Source organism: Polypterus senegalus, chromosome 18 (assembly GCF_016835505.1).
Source record: "Polypterus senegalus isolate Bchr_013 chromosome 18, ASM1683550v1, whole genome shotgun sequence".
Classification (NCBI taxonomy): Eukaryota; Metazoa; Chordata; class Cladistia; order Polypteriformes; family Polypteridae; genus Polypterus; species Polypterus senegalus.
This window is the reverse complement of record NC_053171.1, coordinates 69898720-69922974: the sequence shown is the minus strand read 5'-3', so window position 1 is coordinate 69922974 and position 24255 is coordinate 69898720. Positions and strand designations below refer to the sequence as shown.

The 24255-nt window shown below is 38.2% G+C and overlaps 1 protein-coding gene across 3 annotated transcripts in view; it reads right to left on the bottom strand.

Annotated features, from left to right (window-relative positions):
* The window catches only part of ganc (glucosidase, alpha; neutral C), a 95964-nt gene that overhangs the window by 39037 nt on the left and 32672 nt on the right, over positions 1-24255 (bottom strand). For all 3 annotated transcript variants that reach the window (XM_039741476.1, XM_039741478.1, XM_039741477.1), the window contains exons 10-15: positions 22233-22380; positions 17947-18182; positions 12782-12908; positions 9449-9528; positions 4723-4866; positions 1586-1682 (exon numbers count right to left, since the gene is read on the bottom strand). In XM_039741476.1, coding sequence (XP_039597410.1) covers positions 1586-1682; positions 4723-4866; positions 9449-9528; positions 12782-12908; positions 17947-18182; positions 22233-22380 — 832 coding nt within the window. The remainder of the gene's footprint in view (positions 1-1585; positions 1683-4722; positions 4867-9448; positions 9529-12781; positions 12909-17946; positions 18183-22232; positions 22381-24255) is intronic.

The window sequence follows — 24255 nt, the reverse complement described above, 5'->3', positions numbered from 1 at the left end:
TTTTGACTCCATTTCTCATTCCATTCTTCTCAATAGACTATCTTCCATTGGTGTCACCCACAATGTCTATAACTGGTTCACATCCTACCTTTCTGGCCGCTCCCAATTCATACAGCTCAAATCATTTTCATCTCACTCTGTATCCGTTACCTCAGGAGTGCCTCAAGGCTCTGTCCTGGGCCCCCTTCTGTTCACCATCTATCTCCTTCCTCTGGGCAATATTTTCAGGAAATATAATATCCATTTCCACTGTTATGCAGATGACACCCAGCTTTATTTTTCAACTTCACCCACAATCACCCTCCCACCTACCACCCTTACTGACTGTCTGGCCGAAATCAAAAACTGGTTTACATTTAATTTTCTTAAACTCAACAGTGATAAAACAGAGATCCTTCTTATTGGTACAAAATCCACATTATCCAAATCCCATAACTTCCCTATTATAATTGATAACTGTACTCTATCCCCCTCCTCTCAGGCCAAAAGTCTTGGTGTCATCTTGGATAATAACCTCTCCTTTCTTTCACACATCAATACTATTACACAATCTGCCTACTTCCACCTACGTAATATCAACCGTCTCCGCCCCTCTCTCACCCCACACTCTGCTGCAGTTCTTGTTCATAGCCTTGTCACCTCTCGCCTTGACTATTGTAACTCTCTTCTTTTTGGTCTCCCTCAAAAAACTCTTCACAAACTTCAACTAGTCCAGAACTCAGCTGCCCGTATTATTACGCGATCTCCTTCCACTCACCACATCACTCCTGTTCTGCATCAACTTCACTGGCTCCCTGTCAAGTTCCGCATCGAGTTTAAAATCCTTCTGCTAACCTTTAAAGCTATTCATGATTTAGCCCCCCCATACCTGTCTAACCTTCTCCACATCGTCACCCCTTCCCGTACTCTTAGATCATCCTCCTCAATTAAATTGACTTTTCCTTCCGCTCGTCTTTCCACAATGGGGAACAGAGCTTTCAGTCGTTCTGCCCCCCGACTTTGGAATGCACTGCCTCCTGAGATTAGAAACATTAATTCATTCTCTCTGTTTAAGTCTTCAGTTAAAACTCATCTTTTTAAACTTGCCTTCTCTATGTAAACACTGTACTGTATTGTGTGTTGGGTGTTGTGTAAGTGTACGGTGTCCTTGAGTGTTTGAAAGGCGCCTATAAATAAAATGTATTATTATTATTATTATTATTATTATTATTTATTAAAAGCTTTATAAGGGATGTGGGCGTAACTTTGGTTTGTGAAGGTGGAAGGGATTTTACACATAAAATACACAACATTTACTGGAAACCATTGGAGGGTCATACTACCTGAAGGTTTTCGTTGTAAAAGATATGTTAACAGAGACTGCTGGGACTTTAAAACAAGCACCAAACATGTAATTTAATCAAAGACATAAATCTCCTCTTAATAAGAAATCAATGGCACTAACAATAAATAGCCACGGTGGCCTTCCAGGCCCAGCATTAAACATACATAGGATATTTTATAAAAACACTTGAATAAACTTTTATATTTTAGTAGCATGGAGTTCAAAAATTCAGTAATAATTCTAAAACCTTGATCTACTTACCAAACCTCTGAGATCCTGCAAAAAAAGATCTGCTCAGCACAAATGGTCTCTTTGATCCTTTTGATCTTTGGATAAGTCCATCAGCTGAAGCCCAATGCTGCCAAAGTCAAAAAACAAAAATACAGTTGCACAGGCTTGACTGCTTTGTTCATTAAATAATAATACATGGCAGGCAATGCCCAAGATTTACCAAGGAAATTACGAAAGTCCCCCTTCTGGTGGCATAAGTAAGTCACTTATCTGTTTACACTATCATTGTACACTATCTTCTAATTCACAATATAAAGAGACAAGGATTACATGTAATCCTTATTTATTACTCTTAAAGAATAAGTTCAGTATTTGTCAACTCTAAGTTAATGTATTCTTAACTTAGACAAGGAATATATGCATTTCCCTTGCAACATTGCATTTGAAAGTTAAGTGTTTTCTATAAATTTAAAAAATATCTTGCCCACTCCGCCACTTTACAATAGAGGCAATGAGGCACAAATCACCACCGAAAAATAAAAGCCCAAAAGTTTACCATATGTGTCCTGTCTGAAATTTAATTTTCTAATGCATGTTTTCAACAATGTTAGGGAACTGCAAATAATCATTTTATCACATAGTCCTGGTACAATTTTTCTCGAGGTAAGGATATGTTTTCTATTCACATGTGTGAGTTCTCACATAAATACAGGAGTAAATCACAACAAAACCAACCATGTGGAGAGTGGCCAGTTTATTGTGATTTTATCTTTCAAGAGGAAAATATCCACCTCCAGGTGCAGAAGGCAACACGCACTGAGATAACATACACAGCTGATCTTCGTTTGAAATGTTGATATTTCCTAATATTGCAGTTTCTCTGTTCAAAAATGACATGACAAGTTATTTTACAATGTGTGTATAATTGCAAGACACGGATCAATACTCAACTTGTCTTGGCTTGAAAAATTAATATATTTGGTTAAGTTTTTTTGGTAGTGCTTTGTGTCATATTGCCTCCATTTTAAAGTGCAAGTGCCGGCAAAATATTTTTTTTAATTTATAGAAAATGCTTAACTATAGAATCTAATTTTGTGGGGCAAGTGCATATAATATACACATATATATATACACATATATATATATATATATATATATATATATATATATATATATATGGAAGACTGCCGGCTTCGAGGCGGTCCGCACCCCAGGCCGACAGGAGGAGCTCTCCCGACAGCGGGATCATGCCCGAGGTCCAGCAGGGCCTTATGGACTCTGTGGTGTTTATACACAGCCCTGCTGGATACCTTGGCCACCAGGAGTCGCTGTGGGGGACTTATGGGCTCTGTTGTGCCTTATGACCGGGAGTACGCCACGGTCACGTGACAGGAAGGTATGGCGTGCTCCGGGTTGAAGTAATAGACTGATTGCCCTGACCCGGAAGGAATAAGGAACTGTGGACTGCTGGGACAGGAACACCTCGGGTCAGGGGCTATAAAGGGCGGTGCCTCAGTCCAGACACTGAGCTGTGCTGGGTGGGAGAGGAGCAAAGTGTCTGGGCGAGGAGGAGAGGTTATTGTGTTTATTATTAGTGGAAAGAGATTTGTGAGGAGTGTGGGAGGTGCTTGGTGCACTCGAAAAATAATAAAAGGTCGTGGACTATTACCTGGTGTCAGGAGTCGTACCTGAGGGTTCCAGGGTGCACTACTGCCCCTACTGCCACATATATATATATATATATATATATATATATATATATATATATATATATATATATATATATATATACACACATATACATATACATATACATACACCATATTTGTGAAGAAATAACTTCAGCTTGAAAAATACCACCTTTCTCGTTTAGGTTTACTGTCTTCAAAATCTAAAGACAATCCAGAAATCCACCTTGCATTTCAGCATCTTACATTCTAAACACTCACAGATTCAGGATTTTCAAAAATTAAATAGCAATATGAACATCAGGTTTAAAAAACAGAATGTCTGTCTGTTTCCTATATAATACTACACCCTTAGACCGTTCTGGAACAAATTTTAGATAGTTGCTCTGACCATATAGAAAGGGTGGACTACCTTGGAACCCAAAGTTTGACCCTAGGGGTCCTAGTATGTTTTTTTTTTATTTTTTTTCTCTATGTGTTACTGTTTGCACACCACTGTCACCTGCTGGCTCAAAGAAAAGTGAAACATCCGAACACATAGTGTTGGGTGACGCTTGACTAAGTGCGTATGTGCAGCGTAAAACAAAGGAGAATCAAAGGATTATTGTTTAACTCCTGCTTCATTGGATTTTCTTCATAATTTAGGCACTATGAACTGTCAGTCTTCAACTAAGAGAACGAGTTAGACATGACAGTTTACATGGTTACAACCCAGCAAATAGTTACTGTAATTCTGGACTTGTTACAGCATATTAACAGTGAGGCATTATTTATGATTGTTGGGGTAGCTATTAATAACAAAAGGGTCGCTATTTAAAAAACATCGACTTTTCCTTTCTTTCCTTAACCTGTTCTACAAATATATCCAGGCAATGCTGGGTACTTCAATGGTAACTATATTTTAGAGATAAAGTTAAATCAGCAAAAATATGACTGCTCATATCCTGCTGGGTATCTGTGCAATGCAATTTGATGACCATTAAATATATTAATTGAACTCTTTTGGTGCACATAAAATATAGGTTAATTATAAACTGTCAGTGCTGTTATTAACTGCATTCAACTGGCGAATACTCTCAGGAAAAAACTAATATGATGGTGCAGCTCAGGCTTTGTGTTTAATAGGTATAATTTTATTATAGGTACCAGAATACCTAAAATTGCCTATTTTTTTTTAAAGGAAAATCAAACAAAATAAAATCTTAATAAGTACTGCTGATACTCCCTGTTTCACCAAAGCATAAAAAAGCAATCATGATTTTCATATGTTTTGGGAAAAAATAAAGTTTATTATCTGTTTAAAATGGCTTTTCTGTTCAATATATTCCATTCTTTTGCCAAAGTCAATTAATCCAAACTCAATTAATCTTAAGAATTTCAATAAGTCCAAGTGCAGTAGGAACCAGTGCTGAACAGGATACATATCAATCACAATTATTACATCTTAATTTCCAGTAAAATTCTAATATATAAGATTACCTGATAAAATCCATATAAATTGTGTAGATCTCTGTGCTCCCATCCTCCAAAATGCACAGCATTTTTTGACATTGTTTGCTCAGGCCCATCAAAAACTGAAGGCTCATTCATGTCATTCCAGATAAATAATGAGTCTGTAGATCCCTGCCAAGAAGATAATTTAAGATTAATGTAACAGTGCTGGTAGCATTAACCTAAACTAAGCCAAAGTCACATTACACGACTTATAGTTGGAGGTGACATAGCAACCAAAGTTGCTGATCTCATTGTATGAGAATGAAATTACACAACAATGTGCTGTCTGACAGAGCTGGTACTGAAAGAAAGCTGTAAGTTCAGCCACAAACGTTTTTCTTTTCCATTCCATTCCTCTTTTCTTTATGTGTATTTTTCTTTTCCATTCTGGGTTACATACTTCTAGCATAATTTTGTTTCTGAAACAGTTACATTTTGTTTGGAATTTGCTAGGATGCTTTTTTTATCATTTGCATCTCCATTTTGAGTTTTCATTCTATGTAACTTCTATAGGTTGTTGGGACATGTCTTTGGAGAAAACAAAAGCTTTTTGTGTAGTTCTTTATAGCTATGATCTCCTCTTGCTTCCTATTGACTTCATCCTAGCTTAATGTTCTGCATGGTTTTCTTTCTCTTGGTACCTGTGTTGTTTCTGACTGTGCTTTTGGGTCGTCCATTTTCTGATCCATTAGTCTCACACATTTGTTTTACCTCAGTTCGGCATAAGAAAACTAAAGAGTGCTAGGTTCAGATCTCACCTTGGGATCTAACTGTGTAAAGTTTTAGGATTCTCTCCATGCTGTTGAATAAACTGTATGATTTTCACCATGCCAATGTCTACAGTTATTTTAACTGGAAGCTCTAAACTCATCCAGTTGGCGTGTGCATGAGTATGCCCTGAAATATACTAGCACCCTGGAAGGAGCCAATTCTTACTTTGTGCCCAGTGCTGCTGGGGTGGGAACCAAATGTGAAACTAAACTACAAAATTGGGTTAGAAAATGGACTGATGTGATATTTCACACATAAGAGAAAAAGGTAACTGTACGAGTTAAGTATAACAACATGTCAGTGTTTATATTGTATTTTGTAAAAATCCCTCAATGAACTGTGATCATTATTTAATAAGTTACATATGGTCCCAATGCATGCTACAGAAGACACAAGGCAATTTGTAGGTATTGAAGTACAAGAGTGAAATCACTAAAAGCCTTTGGGGTAAGGAGGCCGTTTTTATTAAGTCTAGCAGACAAATAAATGGGTAGCTATTGATCATCACATCAGACTGAGTTATTTGATCATCAGTCTTTAACTGAACCCAACCCTTAACCTGTTGATCTATTGAAGGGAAAAAACAAGCAGTGTAATGAAAAAGATAAGCTATATCTTAAAATGCATCTTGACTTTGAGTAACTTCTATATGAAACTTTTGGAATAGTTTATAGATTTTAAGTTAAACTAAATTATAATGAAAACAGAAATTATTTTCATTTCCTCAAAATGGAGCAAACAAAATCACTTTTAATTGTAGAGGGCAAGAAATTTATAACAGCTGTTTTAAAGACACCATGAATGCACAAAGCTTTGTCCCACAGCTCTATATCATCTTCATGTCTGACAATAGCCTAGTAACATAGGATAAACATTTTCCCCATATTCCTGTTGGTTTCTTTCTTGTACTCCAGTTTTTACATCACCAAACACTGCTAGCTACATTGATCAGCAATTCCGCATTAGTCCTGTATAACTATCAAACAGATTATTATTTTACATACTTTGCAATGGACAGGTACTATACCAAGGTTTGCTCCAAACATGAATCCAGTGTTCTCAGAATAGGCTCTGAACTGGACATAGTGGCTGTCTGGGAAGTGCTTTGCATGTTCTGCCTGAATCTTTGTGTATTTTTGACTCGCATCCTGAAAGGCATAAATGTTTGTAAAGTTAATTATTTCAAATTGGGCCAAGTATGACCTGGAATGGACCCTTTGAAGAACTGGCCTGCTTTCCAGGGCTTTCTCTTGCCTTGTGTCTAATGTTATTATAACAGGCTTTGGCTCCCTGCACCTAAATTGGATTAAGTATCTCTGAGTTTGCCATGGTATAATACAGATCAGTGATATGAGAGCCATTTTATTTTTAGCACAATCTTATTATACATCTTCTGACATTCTGTAAACCAGTTTTCCAGGAACCACTTCTGAAGTGTGATGCAAAAAGAATTCAAAATTAGATTATATCATGCCAAAAAAAAAAAGAAAAACTTTTTATTGTTTATATAGAATACTAGGGGGTTACCGCCCCCTGCTCGCTTTGCTCACCCACCCCCAGGTTTGTTTTACCAGAAATACACTGTGTGCACAATTATTAGGCAAGTGAGTATTTTGACCATATCATCATTTTTATGCGTATATTCCAACTCCAAGCTGTATTAACTTGAATGCTTATTGGATTTAAGCACGTCAGGTGATGTGTATTTGTGTAATGAGGGAGGGTGTGGCCTAAGGAGATCAACACCCTATATCAAGGTGTGCAGAATTATTAGGCAGCTAGTTTTCCTCAGGCAAAATGGGCCAAAAGAGATTTAACTGACTCTGAAAAGTCAAGAATTGTAAAAGTCTTTCAGAGGGATGCAGCACTTTTGGAATTGCTAAGATATTGGTGTGTGATCACAGAACCATCAAACATTTTGTTGCAAATAGTCAACAGGGTCGCAAGAAACATGTTGAGAACAAAAGACGCAAATTAGCTGCCAAAGATTTGAGAAGAATCAAACGTGAAGCTACCAGGAACCCATTATCCTCCAGTACTTTCATATTCCAGAGCTGCAACCTACCTGGAGTGCCCAAAAGTACAAGGTGTTCAGTGCTCAAAGACATGGCCAAGGTAAGGAGGGCTGAAACCCAACCACCACTGAACAAGAAACATAAGTTGAAACGTCAAAACTGGGCCAAGAAATATCTGAAGACAGATTTTTTTCAAAGGTTTTATGGACCGATGAGATGAGAGTGACTCTTGATGGACCAGATGGATGGACCTGTGGATCAGTAATGGGCACAGAGCTCCACTCCAACGTGGAGGTGTGGTACTGGTATGAGCTGGTATTTTTAAAGATGAGCTAGTTGGACCTTTTTGCATTGAAGATGAACTCAAAATCAACTCCCAAACCTCCTGCCAGTTTTTCGAAGACACTTTCTTCAAACAGTGATACAGGAAAAAGACCATGATTTTTATGCAGGCCAATGCTCCATCACTTGCATCGAAGTTCTCCACTGCGTGGCCAGCCAGTAAAGGCCTTAAAGATGAAGGAATAATGACATGGCCCCCCTTCCTCATCTGACCTAAACCCTATCGAGAACTTGTGGGCACTTCTTAAATGCTAGATTTACGGGGGAGAAAAACAGTACACCTTTCTGAAGAGTGTCTGGGAGGCTGTAGTCACTGCTCCACAAAAAGCTGATCGGCAACAGATCAAGAAACTGACAGACTCCATGAATGGAAAGGCTTATGACTGTTATTGGAAAGAAGGGTGGCTATATTGGTCATTGATTGATTGATTTATTTTTTTTGAAATGTCAGAGATGTTTATTTGTAAATTTTGAGGTGTTTGTTTATTATTCTCACTATAACAGATGAAAATAAACAAGTGAGATGGGAAAATTTTCATTTTTCCTTTAGTTGCATAATAAATCTGCACACTAATAGTTGCCTAATATTTGTGCGCACATATGTATTCCCCTGATGATGTTCACACTCACATTTCCGTTGTGAAACATTCAGGTTTATTAACATTTTGGATTGACTGATAGCACTGTGTTTGTTCCATATTAAAATTAATCCTCAAAAATACAACTTGCCTAATAATTGTGCACACAGTGTACAATTTAATGAGTTTATATTTTCATGAGAATTGTTACATATACATTATTTTAACTTTTACTTTAAAACTTTTGTAAAAACAATACTTGTCCTTTATTTCCGGCCCGGGGCGAGGTTAAATCTCCTTCTCACAGGATGTATAACACTGCTCACGCTGTGAAGGGGGGGCGGCTGAATGTACGCTAAGGCGACGCCATCGGATCATGTTGTCTTGCTGCTGCTGGCAAGAATGCGTGTTGTTTGTCATGCTGCGTGTCAATCATTTAAAACCCTGTACAGCAGCTGTCCTTTTGCCACTTCGTGTCTCTGCTGCTCGCGTTGTAGGGGGAGGTGGGGACTAAACGCACACTAAGGAGATGTGGTCGGATCATCTGCTGGCTTTCTGCTGCTGGCAAACTGCGTGTTCTGCCTTTCACGCTTTGCGTTGATCATTTAAAAGCCTGTACAGCAGCTGTCCTTCTGCCATTTCGCATCTTTGCCGCTCGCATTGTACGGGGGGATCAAACGCAGACTAAGGAGAAGCAGTCGGACCATCTGCTGGCTTGCTGCCGCTGCTGCTGGCAAGCTGCGTGTTCTGCTTGTCGCTTTTGTTATTTTAAGAGCTGGGAGCACATGAAGTGTGTCTGCCAAAAGCATTCCAACGACTGGTAGGTTGTCTGTTAAGCTGATTTAAATATTGTCTCACTGCCTTGTCTCGCGAGACATTAAATTGTCTCTTGCGAGACGTCAAATCGTCTTCCGAGAAGATCACGTCTCGTCTCCCTCCCAAGATTTTTGTTTTTTTTATAATAGAGAGATTACTTTTTGCCTTTGAAAATTGTATGATATTTACCTTGTAAGAACTGAGAGAAAATTTGTCAGAATACCATTTTCTCACTTCTGGATTGCAGAAATCCAGGTAGGAGCAAGGACCTGTGAAGTGAAGGATTGTAACATTCAGAACATATAAATGGGGATCTACGTTATAAGAAATACAAGCTTACTTACAGTACTAGATTATCTGTTTTAGGTGAAAATTTGATCACATTAAAAATATCACATATTAATAGTGTAAAAAAATATTTAAAATATTGAAAACCAATTAACATTGATCAATTCCCCGTACCACAACTGTTGATATACATAAAATTTATATTTTACAAATCAAAAGAAAATATTTTTAGCCTATATCAGTTATTACATTTAAACTGTATGCAGAAAGAAGAGATCAACTTTTACCAGCTATTTCTGCACTCAACAATACGTACAAAATGTCTCTTAAAACAACGTCTCAACTTATTGAACCCAAAAACAAACCATTCACTCTATAAAAATAAAGACTGTCAAAATATATGTACAGCTGTAGAAACACACACAAACGTATATATAGCCAATATAAAGAAGTATCTGTGACTCCTTTGAAATGAACCATGTCTCAGATATGGCTGGAAGACCTACATAAGCATAAATGACTATAAGTAGTAAATAAAATGATAATTTGACACTCTACTACTACTAAAATAGTGATTGTAATCAAATTGTGTCAATAACAACAAGGTGGTTTTTGGTTACACCACATGAAGTATTTTTACAGATTTAAAAATGAACTCAGTTTTTAAATTAAAAATTTATCAGATGATATGCTTTGGCAAACCAAATCTGTTGAACTTGCATGCAAAAGTCAATTCCTTTAACACATTTTTCAAACCTTTTGCAGTCATACCTATTCCTACAATAAGTATGGTACTTGAGAAAAAAATAAAGAATTGGCCATTATTTGTGACATTCAGAAGGGTGAACAAGTACCTTCAGAAATGCACTTCAGAATCCTAATATACTCTACTCTTAAAAATATACTCTCACCCTTTGAAGAACAAGAGACACATGCTGAAAAAGAACATTTTGTTGTAATTACTACAATATCCTTCACAGCCATATCTTGTAGAATTCATAATTAATATGAGTCATATTGTGGTGGCTTGGATCAAAGGCTCCTAATTCAAAATAAATCAAAATAAAATAGTTTTTAATCCAGGAATCTTTCAACATTTAATATAATCAGAGAGTAAGTCTACAAAATCTAAACTGTGCAGGTATCAAACACAATACCAAGAAGGGGAAAATTAACACAATGTAGCAAGGTAACTAAAAATTCAAAGCAAAACCTGCTTACCCATTGTACCTCCAAACAAGGTCAATGTCCCACCACTTTGTTGGGATAGCTTCTCCACTTTTTCCAACTCCAAAAACCATAAACCATTTTCTCTCTCATGCCCTCACTCTCTCTAGCTTCTTCTATCTCTTCCTATAAACCTAAAAGTGTTTTCCCCAACTTTCCACTGACAATTATGAACTGAATCTCAAACCTCCATGTAACAGCCACGCTTGCTTTAACTATAGTGTATTGTTAATTTCCATCATTAGGGTAGCTAACTATCCTTTTATAGCTGAGATTCAAAACTAGTATTTAGTTCTTCTCTTCTCTGACATGTTGTCATGAGGATGCAATAATATTATAAAAAATATGTACTTAGAAAAAAAAAATTACAAACAAATTTTTGTAGTTACCGAAGGTACAAACAGTATAAAATCTTAAAAACTGATTCGTCAGCTAGCCTGGAGAAATACAGGTGGCCTGACATGAAAGGCCACTAACAGTTCAGCACTGCCTGGAATGGAGGGATTAAATAGAAATCTACTCATGCTTCACCACCATGCTTCACCACTGATGTAGTATTGAACAGGTGAAGAGTGGTGCCTGGTTTCTTCCTGATATGATACTAATCTTGGTTTCCAGAGAATTTTGTTTGTCATTGTCTGAGAATCCATTAGGTGCCTTTTTGCACACACTAAGTGGACTTCTATGTGTCTAGCCACTCTGTCATAAGGCCAGAATCAGAGGAATGCTGCAGTGATAATTCTGTGGCATTCTTCCATGTGTACACAGGTTCTCTGGAGCTCAGAAAGAGTAGCCAGTTTCTTGGTCACCTCTCTTACCATGGCTCTTTACATAAGATTCATCAGTTTGGCCAAGTAGCCAGCTCTAGGAAGGGTCATAGTCATTCCAAACATTTTCCATTCAAGAATTATGGAGTCCTCTGTACTATAGCAAGAATTGTTTGTTGCCTTCCCCAGGCCTGTGCCTCAACATAATCCTCTCTTTAAACTCTGCAGGAAATTCCAACAACCTCATGACATATTTTTTGCTTTGATACACATTATCAATTGTGAGGGCTTATACAGACAGTTGTGTGCCTTTCTTGATCATGTGCAATGAACTTAATTGAGCATAGGTAGACTCCAAACTGGGTAGAGAAACATCTCAATGAGCAACAGAATAGGATGCACCCGAGTACACATTGTCACACACGTGTGAAGAGGAGGCAGCTGAAGGGCTTAAAGAATAATGGTAACATATCTGCCCAGGGGGCGGCGGGATACACTAACTCTCTTTCTAAGTCCCCTGCAGACCTTTCTCAAGAAATCCCACCAGGAACCACTGCCTCAACTCGGGACACGTTACTTCCGGTCCTGAACCCCGAGGACGACATCACTTCCGGTCTTGGCCCAGAGGACGACATCACTTCCCCCAGAACTCCTATAAAGCCTCACTCCCTTCCTCTGGAATTCAGTTCTGGTTTGGACTCAGTCTTGTAAACTACTCTGGTCTTACAATTCTTTACTTTTGCAGCCAGGAACATATTATACGGGTGGCAGCCCCAAACCTTTCCCTTGTCTAAAGTCTCATCTTGTTACAACATACACACACCGCCACGGACACACATTATAAACAATATTAACACTGTCTGTAGAGTATACTCAAACTGTTACTTGCATGTTCAACTAATATTTATATTGAATTGTTTTCTGTATTCATGAAAGAGTTTATGTTTAATCTAAATGTAAATGTATGCTTTATTTAATGTATACTAAAATTGCAATAGTATAATGTATGCTGGGCTTATAAACTGAAGTAAACTGTACTGCAAGAAAAGATTCAGTATAAATGAATTACAGAAAGTACCATCAGACCTACTGTCAAGTTGGCATGAAGCACACAGAATAGAAAAAAGAGTAAAGGTTGTAGATCAATGGAGGTCCCAGGATATTATTCTCTATCTTCCAATCAAAGAAAATTCAAGTACAGCATAATAGCTTTCTAAGACAAAGCAGCACATTTCCTTACCAGGCCAGCAGGAACCTACAAAGTCATTTCCTTCACTGTCCTTCACAAAATAACCTGCTTTCTTAGCTTCAGAGAAGATGAAGTAATCTGGGTCAATTTTGATGTGTGGATCACTGATCACAACCAGCTGCCAAAAAGAGGAATAAAAAGCTTTAGATAAGGCAGGCTTTGTCTGGGCACAAGAAGGAGGTTGGCAAGCAGAGATAAATATGCAATCTAAACAAACAGCCTGATAATACTTCCAGCATTCACCGGCCTTCTTAATTGGAATAGTAGGTATCCAAGATAGGAACAGTAAGGTCTTCACTCTAAACTAATAATTTTTTTTTTCTGTATACTATATATAAAATAAACTATCAAATTTCTAAACACAGTTCACCAAACTAAATTGTGGTGATCTTCAGCAAGGGTATTGGCAGCCACTAGCACATCACTGGGCAGATTCATGCGCACACACACATAAATTGAGACAACTTTTACTTGCTAATTAAGATGTGCATCTATGAGATCTGGAAGGAAAGTAGGGTTATATGTATTTACAAAACTATGAAATCTACCTGTGCTTCATCTGCTTACACTAATGTATCATTAAGCAGTCATCTGACTTACAAACCTCAAACTCTGAAACTTTTATCAAAGAATAGGATTTCTGTTGTGGTTTGGCACACATTTTCATGTAGATTGTAGTTCTTTTAGTTTTTTAATTATTTCATTACCACTTAAATCTAAACAAATTAAGAATATAACATATGATGCTATACACTCACCTAAAGGATTATTAGGAACACCTGTTCAATTTCTCATTAATGCAATTATCTAATCAACCAATCACATGGCAGTTGCTTCAATGCATTTAGGGGTGTGGTCCTGGTTAAGACAATCTCCTGAACTCCAAACTGAATGTTAGAATGGGAAAGAAAGGTGATTTAAGCAATTTTGAGCGTGGCATGTTTGTTGGTGCCAGACGGGCCGGTCTGAGTATTTCACAATCTGCTCAGTTACTGGGATTTTCATGCACAACCATTTCTAGGGTTTACGAAGAATGGTGTGAAAAGGGAAAAACATCCAGTATGCGGCAGTCCTGTGGGCGAAAATGCCTTGTTGATGCTAGAGGTCAGAGGAGAATGGGCCGACTGATTCAAGCTGATAGAAGAGCAACTTTGACTGAAATAAACACTCGTTACAACCGAGGTATGCAGCAAAGCATTTGTGAAGCCACAACACGCACAACCTTGAGGCGGATGGGCTACAACAGCAGAAGACCCCACCGGGTACCACTCATCTCCACTACAAATAGGAAAAAGAGGCTACAATTTGCACGAGCTCACCAAAATTGGACAGTTGAAGACTGGAAAAATGTTGCCTGGTCTGATGAGTCTCGATTTCTGTTGAGACATTCAAATGGTAGTCAGAATTTGGCATAAACAGAATGAGAACATGGATCCATCATGCCTTGTTACCACTGTGCAGGCTGGTGGTGGTGGTGTAATGGTGTGGGGGATGTTTTCTTGGCACACTTTAGGCCCCTTAGTGCCAATTGGGCATCGTTTAAATGCCACGGGCTACCTGAGCATTGTTTCTGACCATGTCCATCCCTTCATGACCACCATGTACCCATCCTCTGATGACTACTTCCAGCAGGATAATGCACCATGTCACAAAGCTGGAATCATTTCAAATTGGTTTCTTGAACATGACAATGAGTTCACTGTACTAAAATGGCCCAAACAGTCACCAGATCTCAACCCAATAGAGCATCTTTGGGATGTGGTGGAACGGGAGCTTCGTGCCCTGGATGTGCATCCCACAAATCTCCATCAACTGCAAGATGCTATCCTATAAATATGGGCCAACATTTCTAAAGAATGCTTTCAGCACCTTGTTGAATCAATACCACGTAGAATTAAGGCAGTTCTGAAGGCGAAAGGGGGTCAAACACCATATTAGTATGGTGTTCCTAATAATCCTTTAGGTGAGTGTATATGTTTATGTTTAATTATTTATATGTTACAGATAATTTATGTGGAAATTTGCACATGAATGATCAAACTGTCTTGATCAAACATTTTCATCTTTTGCCAGATATTTACACTCTTGGTAAATTATCTCATTAATTTCACTGGGTTAAGCCTTTAAAATTAAATTGATACGGGGAAGTATTGAAACCTGAAGGAGAGAACAGTAAGCAAGCTACATGGAGGCATCCTTCTCCCAATATACTCAGCATCTCTCCTCTGCACATGTCCAAACCAACGCAATCCCGCCTCTCTGACCTGGTCTCCCAACCGTACAACTTCAGCTGACCCTCTAATGTCCATCTTAGTCACACCCAATGCAAATCAAACATCTTCAACTCTGCTACCTCCAGCTCTGTCTCCTGCTTTGTGGTAAGTGCCACCGTCTCCAACCCATATAACATAGCTGGTCTCACTACCGTCCTGTAGACCTTCCCTTTTACTTTTGCAGATACCCATTTATCACAAATGACTCCTGATACTCTTGTCCACCCATTCCACCCTGCCTGAACTCTCTTCTTCACCTCTCTTTCACAATACCCATTATTCTGTACTGTTGATTCCAAGTATTTAAACTCATTCACCTTCACCAACTCTATTCATTGTATCCTCATCATTCCACTGACCTCCCTCTCATTTACACACATGTATTCCATCTTGTTATTACTGACCTTCATTCCTCTCCTCTCCAGATCAAATCTCAAACCTCTCCAGGGTCTCTTCAACCTGCTCCCTACTCTCGCTACAGAACACAATGCCATTAGCAAACATTATAGTCCACGGGCACTCCTGTCTAATCTCGTCTGTCAACCTATCCATCACCATTGCAAATAAGAAAGGGCTCAGAGCCGACCCCTGATTTAATCCCACTTCCACCTTGAATACATCCGTCACTCCTACCGCAGACCTCACCGCTGTCACACTTCCCTTGTACATATCCTGTACAACTCTTATTTACTTCTCTGCCACTCCCGACTTCATTTATACAATATCACAGCTCCTCTCGAGGTACCCTGTCATATGTTTTCTCCAGGTCCACAAAGACGCAATGCAGCTCCTTCTGGCCTTCTCCAGCAACATCCTCAAAGCAAACATTGCATCTGTGGTGCTCTTTCTTGGCATGAAACAATACTGCTACTCACTAATCATCACCTCACTTCTTAACCTAGCTTCCACTACTCTTTCCCATAACTTCAAGCTGTTATCCCCCTGTAGTTACTACAGTCCTACACATCCCCCTTATTCTTAAATATCGGCACCAGTACACTTCTTCTCCACTCCTCAGGCATCTTCTCACTTTCCAAGATTCCATTAAACAATCACACTAACCTGCTGCACATCTTTCCCAGCTCGGTCCCTCTGTCTAGCCAATCGGTACAGGTCCTTTTCTCCCTCCTTAGTGTCCAACCTCTCATACAACTCATCATATGCCTTTTCTTTAGCCTTCGCCACCTCTCTCTTCACCTTGCTCCTTATCTCCTTGTACTCTTGTCTTTTTTCTGCATTTCTCTGATTATATCACTTCTTGTTAGCCATCCTCTTCCTCTGTATACTTTCCTGTACTCTACCATTCCACCACCAGGTTTCCTTTTCCTCCTTCCTCTTTCCAGATGTCACGCCAAGCAACTTGCTGTCATCCTTACTACCCAGTGCCTGTCTCGCCTCCACCCTAAACTCAACCTTGCAGTCTTCCTTTTTCAATTTTCACCATTTGATCCTTGGCTCTGCCCTCACTCTCTTCCTCTTCTTGATCTTCAACATCACCCTACAGACCATCATCCTATGCTGCTTAACTACACTTTCCCCTGCCACCACTTTGCAGTCTTCAATCTCCTTCAGATTGACTCTTCTGCATATGATGTAATCTACCTGTGTGCATCTTCCTCCACTCTTGTATGTAACCCTATGTTCCTCCCTCTTCTTAAAATACGTATTCACCACAGCCATGTCCATCCTTTTGGAAAAATCCACTATCATCTGACCTTCTTCATTCCTCTCCTTGACACCATACCTACCCATCACTTCCTCGTCTCCTCTGTTCCCTTCACCAACATGTCCATTGAAATCCGCTCCAATCACCACTTTCTATCCCTTGGGTACAATGATCATCACTTCATCCAACTCACTCCAAAAATCTTCTTTCTCACCCATTGCACACCCAACCTTAGGGGCATATGCACTAACAACATTCATCATCACTCCTTCAATTTCCAGCGTGATAATCATTACTCCTACCCCATTTCTCCTCCCATCCACACCATGATAGAACAATTTAAATCCACCTCCGATCCACCTGGCCTTACTCCCCTTCCATTTAGTCTCTTGCACGCACAATATATCAACCTTCCTTCTCTCTATCATATTGGCTAACTCTCTCCCCTTACCAGTCATACTGCCAACATTCAAAGTTCCTACCCTCAGTTCCACTCTCTTTACCTTCCTCCTCTCCTCCTGCCTCCAGATACATCTCCCCTCTCTTCTTCTCCTTCTTTGGCCAACGGTAGCCCAATTTCCGACGGGAAACCCTGTTGGCTAACAGTACTGGTGGTGGTCGTTGTTAACCCGGGAGTCGACCGATATGGCAATATGGTATGGAAATTTGTATTCTTGTCCACATCTTGATTTGGCAAAATTTTACACCAGATGCCCGTCCTGACGTAGACTTGGAACTGGCACGAATAAACACTGGTTTGTGCATTCCCTGTGGCTGGGTAAAGTAAAGACTCCGTAAAGACTGCTACATAAAATCTAATTCCTCTACATGCTAAAGCTACAGAAACATTTAACACAGTCTCTCGAGTCAATAGCAGTCACAAATCTCCATATCCAGAAACCAAAATTTCCATCAAAATAAACAAAACTAATCTTACATCAGTTCTTCACTCACATTTTCATCCATATATAGCATAATTTGCCCTGCCAGAAGGGATAGCATTTTAGATCATGTGTATCAAGTATCTGTGATGGAAACAGTGCTTAGCATCTCCTCAAATTTGGAGCATTTCTCTTTTTTAATCCATAAATTAGGTGGAACAAAAGCAGACAATTATTAAGAGGAATAAACAGAACAACTGATGTTATAGAGAATGTAAAATATATGACTTGCATTAATTACAGTTGTATGCTTTGTTAGATTAAACAACCAAATACCTTACGCTTTTTGTCTTGAAGATGAAGCTGCATGCCTTGGGGATCTGGAAATTGCTTTTCATCCCAAGTGAAGTATCTCTTGCCTTGTGTATGTTCAATATCCAGCCAAATTACATCATAAGGAATGCCATGCTTGTCAAAGCCCTGGTCCACAGACAGCACATCTTCCTGGTTCTCATAGTTCCAGCGACACTGATGGTACCCCAAAGCAAAGAGAGGTGGCAGTGCCTGAAATCCTATCATGTTCATCAGAAATGCAAACTGTTACACAGACATGACAAATGAAAGTCTCTCTCACTATTTATGATAGCATGACTTCTGATACTTCAGATTCTTCTTTTTTAAACTACATGAACAAGCTTTTGGCAGAAGAGACATTTTCACAGAAGTGCCGCTCAATGCAGGCTTTTCACACTATTCTGAGTAAACTCCAGAAGCTTTTGTGTGTGAAAATCTTAGGAGATCAGCAATTACAGAAATACTCAAACCAGACCATCTGGCACCAACAAACATACCATGGTAAAAATCATTAAGATCACATTTTTACCCAACATTCTGATTATGATGTGAATATTAACTGTAACTCTTGACCTGTAACAGCGTAATTTTAAATGTGGCACTACAGCCAGATATTTGGCTGATTAGATACTTGCATGGATAAGCAAGTCTGGTAGGAGTTCTAATAATTTGCTCAGCTAGGGTATATATGTGTGTGTGTGTGTGTGTGTGTGTGCGCGCGCGTGTGCATGTTGGACATGTCAAATTCTAAGAACAAAGAAAGTATGATCCTTTAACTATCTATTTGCGACAGGAAATGAAAAGGGAGAGAAAATATTTTGGCAGTAAATTATTTTCACAATGTCAGGTATTTTCAGCTGTGAAAGTAAAACTATGAAAACATAATAAATAAATAAAATGTAAAAAACATGAATAGGTTTAGTTTTTCACCAGTTTGAAGACTCTGGGCACTGCTCTCAAGTTACCAATAAACTTTACCTGTAGTTCAGTAGAGATACTGCCAAGTCAGTAATTGGAGATTTGTATTGCTTCATTGCCAAACAACCTTTTTTAAAGCATAACTGATTAGTCCACAACAACACTGTGCTCATTAATGCAGACTTAGTGATTCTATTTACCAGTGTGTCAAAGGAATACAGAAAACTACAGAAAAATATTTCTGTCTTAAACGACAGGTAAATTGTTGTCAATAAAATTCAAATACCTTCAGAAAAAGAAAACTGAAACATTTTTCACTTGTGATTTTCTGTCCATAGGATAAAGATTTTGTTAACCAGCACATTTCAACTTCAGGCTTTTGAATTATGCCTTGATATACAAGAATGGCAAAGAAAACCAGCAGCTTTTTTTTTTTTTTTTGTATCAGTATACTGCTGCTGGATTATGTGAATTTTCCCTTGGGATTAATAAAGTATCTATCTATCTATCTCTTCATAATGGACATCAGTCCACATGTGCAGCCTATAATGTGGCTTTAGTGTGTGCTGCTGTATCACTTGCTGTACCCATACATCGGGTCTAGTCATAATTATAGCTGACATGCCGCCACTTATGAACAAACTGAAGAAGTTCTATAAGGGATCACCTGTATCTGACACATCTGTCTTGAAAATTGTATCTTGTTATACCACACACATTCAGAAATGGCATCAGAGTTTACAAATTATACAAAATAGTAACCTTAGTATGTTTCAAAATATGAGAAGTATCAATTTCTGAAAAACTGTCCCTATTACCACACAGTAAATTACTTTCCTCCTCACACGCTTTTAAGCACCTGTATTCTGCTTGCAACTCCTCACTGCAAAGACAAGGTCAACATCCGCCCTCCGCACACAGCCACTGTTCACTAAATGACAGTGTGTATGCAGCTCATGGTGGATGAGTTATCTCAGGGATAAGAGGAAAGGGTTAAAGAAGACCAAGTCTGGCAGTAAAGAGGCAGGAATATTTATTTATATACTTTAATCTTTTTAGAACTGCGGCAGCCCAGATTATTCCATGTGCAGTTGTCCAGATGTGATGAAAACTGAAAATATTTTTGTTAATTATTATTTTATTTCAGTTAGTCATTTTAGCTATATTAATAGTTTTGTCTGCGGTGGGTTGGCACCCTTCCATAGGATTGGTTCCTGCCTTGTGCCCTGTGTTGGCTGGGATTGGCTCCAGCGGACCCCCGTGACCCTGTATTCGGATTCAGCGGGTTAGAAAATGGATGGATGGATGGATAATAGTTTTGTTCAGTTTGAATTTTTCACTTTGATTTTGTTAATTATTTGATTTCATTTTATGAAAATGTGTTTTTATTAATAGTTTTTATCTTCATATTAGCCTTTTTTCATTGTAATAACCTTGAGGTAAATACACAAACCACAAATCCTTAAGATTAGTGGAACAATCAATCAAGCAAAATTTTGTGGTTTTAATCAAAAAATGTAAATTTTTACCAAACAAAATTTCTAATTCTTTTGAGATATTCTTTTAGTTTGTTTTTTTAGATAAAGTGCTAACAACAACACACCACAACTCCACATTCTTAAGTGACATTATTCCCCACATATCACTTAACTAATAAATGCACTCCACCCGCTACAAGCTGGGGAGGAATTAATTTCCCAAAGTGTTAACAGTGGATGAGATAATCAAAGATGCAATAACAAAATCATCAAATACATATAAAGAAATGAAAAAACATAAATGACAGACAATGAAAATATGTCAGAAACACTCCATGTCATGGAGGCTGTGACAAACGTCAACTGGGTGTAGATAAAAATACAACCGTGCAACCCCAGATTTCTTCACTGAGCATCACAACCCTAATTTACCTGATCCTTATTGCAGCTGCTAATTTTTACAGAGAACAAAGGATGAAAAATATAATTCAGGGATGACCTAAGATTTTAGAAATGTATTAACAAGTAAATACATGTCACTTCCTTAGCCACAGGTTGTAACATTACTCATCTTAAAAATACATGAATGCTTCTTGTATATATTATCTGATGTTGCACTTAAGGTATTGGGCTGTACTAACTGCATTGTATTCTTTCCCTGTTGCTGGTAATTGCACTAGAGACACTTATTTGTAAGAGACGTAGAAATAAAAATTTCATCCTACCACATCCACTTGACCCTGGATGATTTTTTTTCCTCATTTAGACAACACATTTCCTCACTGACATAGTCCAATAACTTCTTACTTTTCTACATCCACTCTACTTCTGGGTATCAGGAGCTACAGTGACATGGTGATGATAATAAATTTGAAATTAAAAGAAAAATTAAAATGCCAGATAAATAGAAATTGGTTATTATTTTAGCTGAAATGATTATTGTCATGTTTTAGTGTCAGCTGTTCAAATCTTTAGATTATTATTGTGCTTTTAATTTAACATAATGCTCCACGGATTACAAGACACTGCTAAGGCTCACTATGTAACTCCAATTCTCATCAATGTCTTCTTAATGACTGAAATTTTCCTATCTTTACCTTACATTAATAGCCATTTTCTAGTGTATAATTTACAATTACAAGATGCAGGCCTTCTTAAAATTTCAAGGATAAATAATAAGCTTAATATTGTAGTAAACAGAACATATAACTATGAGGACCCCAAACTCTGATACAACTTATCTGTGAATATTAGAAATGCCCCATTTGTGACACCATTTAAAATGTATTGTTGGAAGAGCTGATAGTTTGTCAGATTGTGTCAATCATTGTGATTGGCTATCATTAAGCTTTTCCCATTCCCTTTAATTTCTTTTTGACGTGTAATGTCTCTTGGCTTTGCTGCAACTCTTCTCAAGCCACTTCTGGTTTTGCACAACTCAAAATAAGAGAGAAATATAAGTAAGCATCCACAGGGACATACCTAGGGCAATACCTTTGTCTTATTGCACTAAAATCATGGATTTTGTTTTACATCATAGTACAGTATAATGGGATCCAGCAAGTCCACACAGCAAGCTGACCTTGGTCAAACAGACTTTGATTTACTCTTTGCTAACAACAATAAGCCCACAAGGTGGTATCTTAAGATGCTAGTGTATTGTTCAAAATAGATTTTAATTTCTGAAGAACAGTTAGCAGACATGCAATATACAAATTAGTCTCATGGAAGACATTTTCATAAACAGCGTAAATAAAAGATTAATAAAAAGTGTACCTGAGATAAAACACAAAGAGTTCCAAATAATAACTCACAAAACAAATAAATTAAAAGACAGACAAACAAGCCAGGTAGAATGTATTGTTATGTTACCTGTTAGTTCTGCATACTGCCTAAATACATCAAAAGGGCTTGGGCCCAACAAGATAAAAGCATCAATGACTCCACTCTCTGACATCCAGACCACATCAGTATTTGCAACCACCTTCCTTCGCTTCTCAGGAGGACCAACATCTGAAGACTGGGATTAGAAATAACATTCATTAAACGGATCTATCAACTGTTCTCTGGCACCCTGTATTTTACACTTAGTATTTCTGCAAAAACGTATTCTAACATTTTCTGCCATTAGATAGAATACAAACAAAAAGGACTGACAGGATAATTTATTTTTTAGATTAATTATGCATGATAATCTTTTTTTATATGAAAAAGGAAAAATACATTTAAGGTGTTGACAGCCTTGATTTAAGATGACAGTCTTCACATTAGAAACAAAATTAAGTCTAATCAAACATAATGAAGGATGGCTTGCACTATTGCACAAATAAACCTTTCAGTGCTTCAGTGGTGGCACACATCACAATTATACAAATAATAAGTTTCTAAAATATCTTTGATCTAAGTACCTATAGTAGTACATAAAAAGAGGGGTAAGATGTGGGGTCAATCCAAAATACTGGACACATTGATTCCAAAATATGAAAGTTTCAATATAGGGCAGTATGCAGCTCTTCGTAACAACTGAGATGTATTCAAGTATCTGAATAATGACAAACAGCAATGGTGGAACCTAAGGTTGAATCTGAAGAATGTAATTACCAATTAATTTTAACCACTATCCCTTTATGATAATGGTAACACTCCTATTGTTCCAGTCTTTCACCAAAAGTAACCAAGATAAAACCCAAGAAATGCCAAATCTCTTCCAGCCCCACAAGCTTTCCCCCTGCAGAGCTACTCACAAATAACAGTGCAACATAAATAAATGTCTCCATGAAATAGAGACATATATACACACTGCAGGAGTTTCTGAGTGTTCTTCCACTAACAAATAATATCCCCACCCTTGAGAAGAACAGCCTGCACAGTGTTCCACCTATATTTATATTTATATAAGTTATTCACTGGTTTGCACAAACAACTTAACAAACCCGACAAAAGTCACACTTGGCACCAGGGCAAGCTCTAGTCAATGGATTCCATGCTAGAAGTAGACATTATCCCTATACAGTACTGGGTAATACTGTGTAGTACAATTTTGTTAAATGCCTGTCTGGTCCTTAGGTAAAGTAATTCTGTTAAGGCCTGGCTGAGCAAGCTTGAAAACAAAACTCTAAAAGGAAAAATGGATAATTGGTCATAGTTATGGAAAAATGAAATACAGTTTTTTTTTTTTTTTTTTTACCACAAATGAAAATGTTTAAAGGAAACAAAAAATAGGTAGTTATTACTAGGATTTCTCTCATCCACCCAGTGGATGTGGCCTTGTTTCTAGTGTTTATTCTTGTTAGGCTCTGTCTAATTTTATACTATGAGATGTTTCTGTAGCTTAATTGGAGTCCACCTGTGGTAAATTCAGTTGATTGGACATGATTTGGAAAGGCACACGCCTGTCTATAGAAGGTCCCACAGTTGACAGTTCATGTCAGAGCACAAACCAAGCATGAAGTCAAAGGAATTGTCTGTAGACCTCTGAGACAGGATTGTCTCGAGGCACAAATCTGGGGAAGGTTACAGAAAAATGTCTGCTGCTTTGAAGGTCCCAATGAGCACAGTGGCCTCCATCATCCGTAAGTGGAAGAAGTTCGAAACCACCAGGACTCTTCCTAGAGCTGGCCGCCATCTAAACTGGCGATCGGGGAGAAGGGCCTTAGTCAGGGAGGTGACCAAGAACCTGATGGTCACTCTGTCAGAGCTCCAGAGGTCCTCTGTGGAGAGAGGAAAACCTTCCAGAAGGACAACCATCTCTGCAGCAATCCACCAATCAGTCTTGTATGGTAGAGTGGCCAGACGGAAGCCACTCATTAGTAAAAGGCACATGGCAGCCTGCCTGGAGTTTGCCAAAAGACACCTGAAGGACTCTCAGACCATGAGAAACAAACTTCTCTGGTCT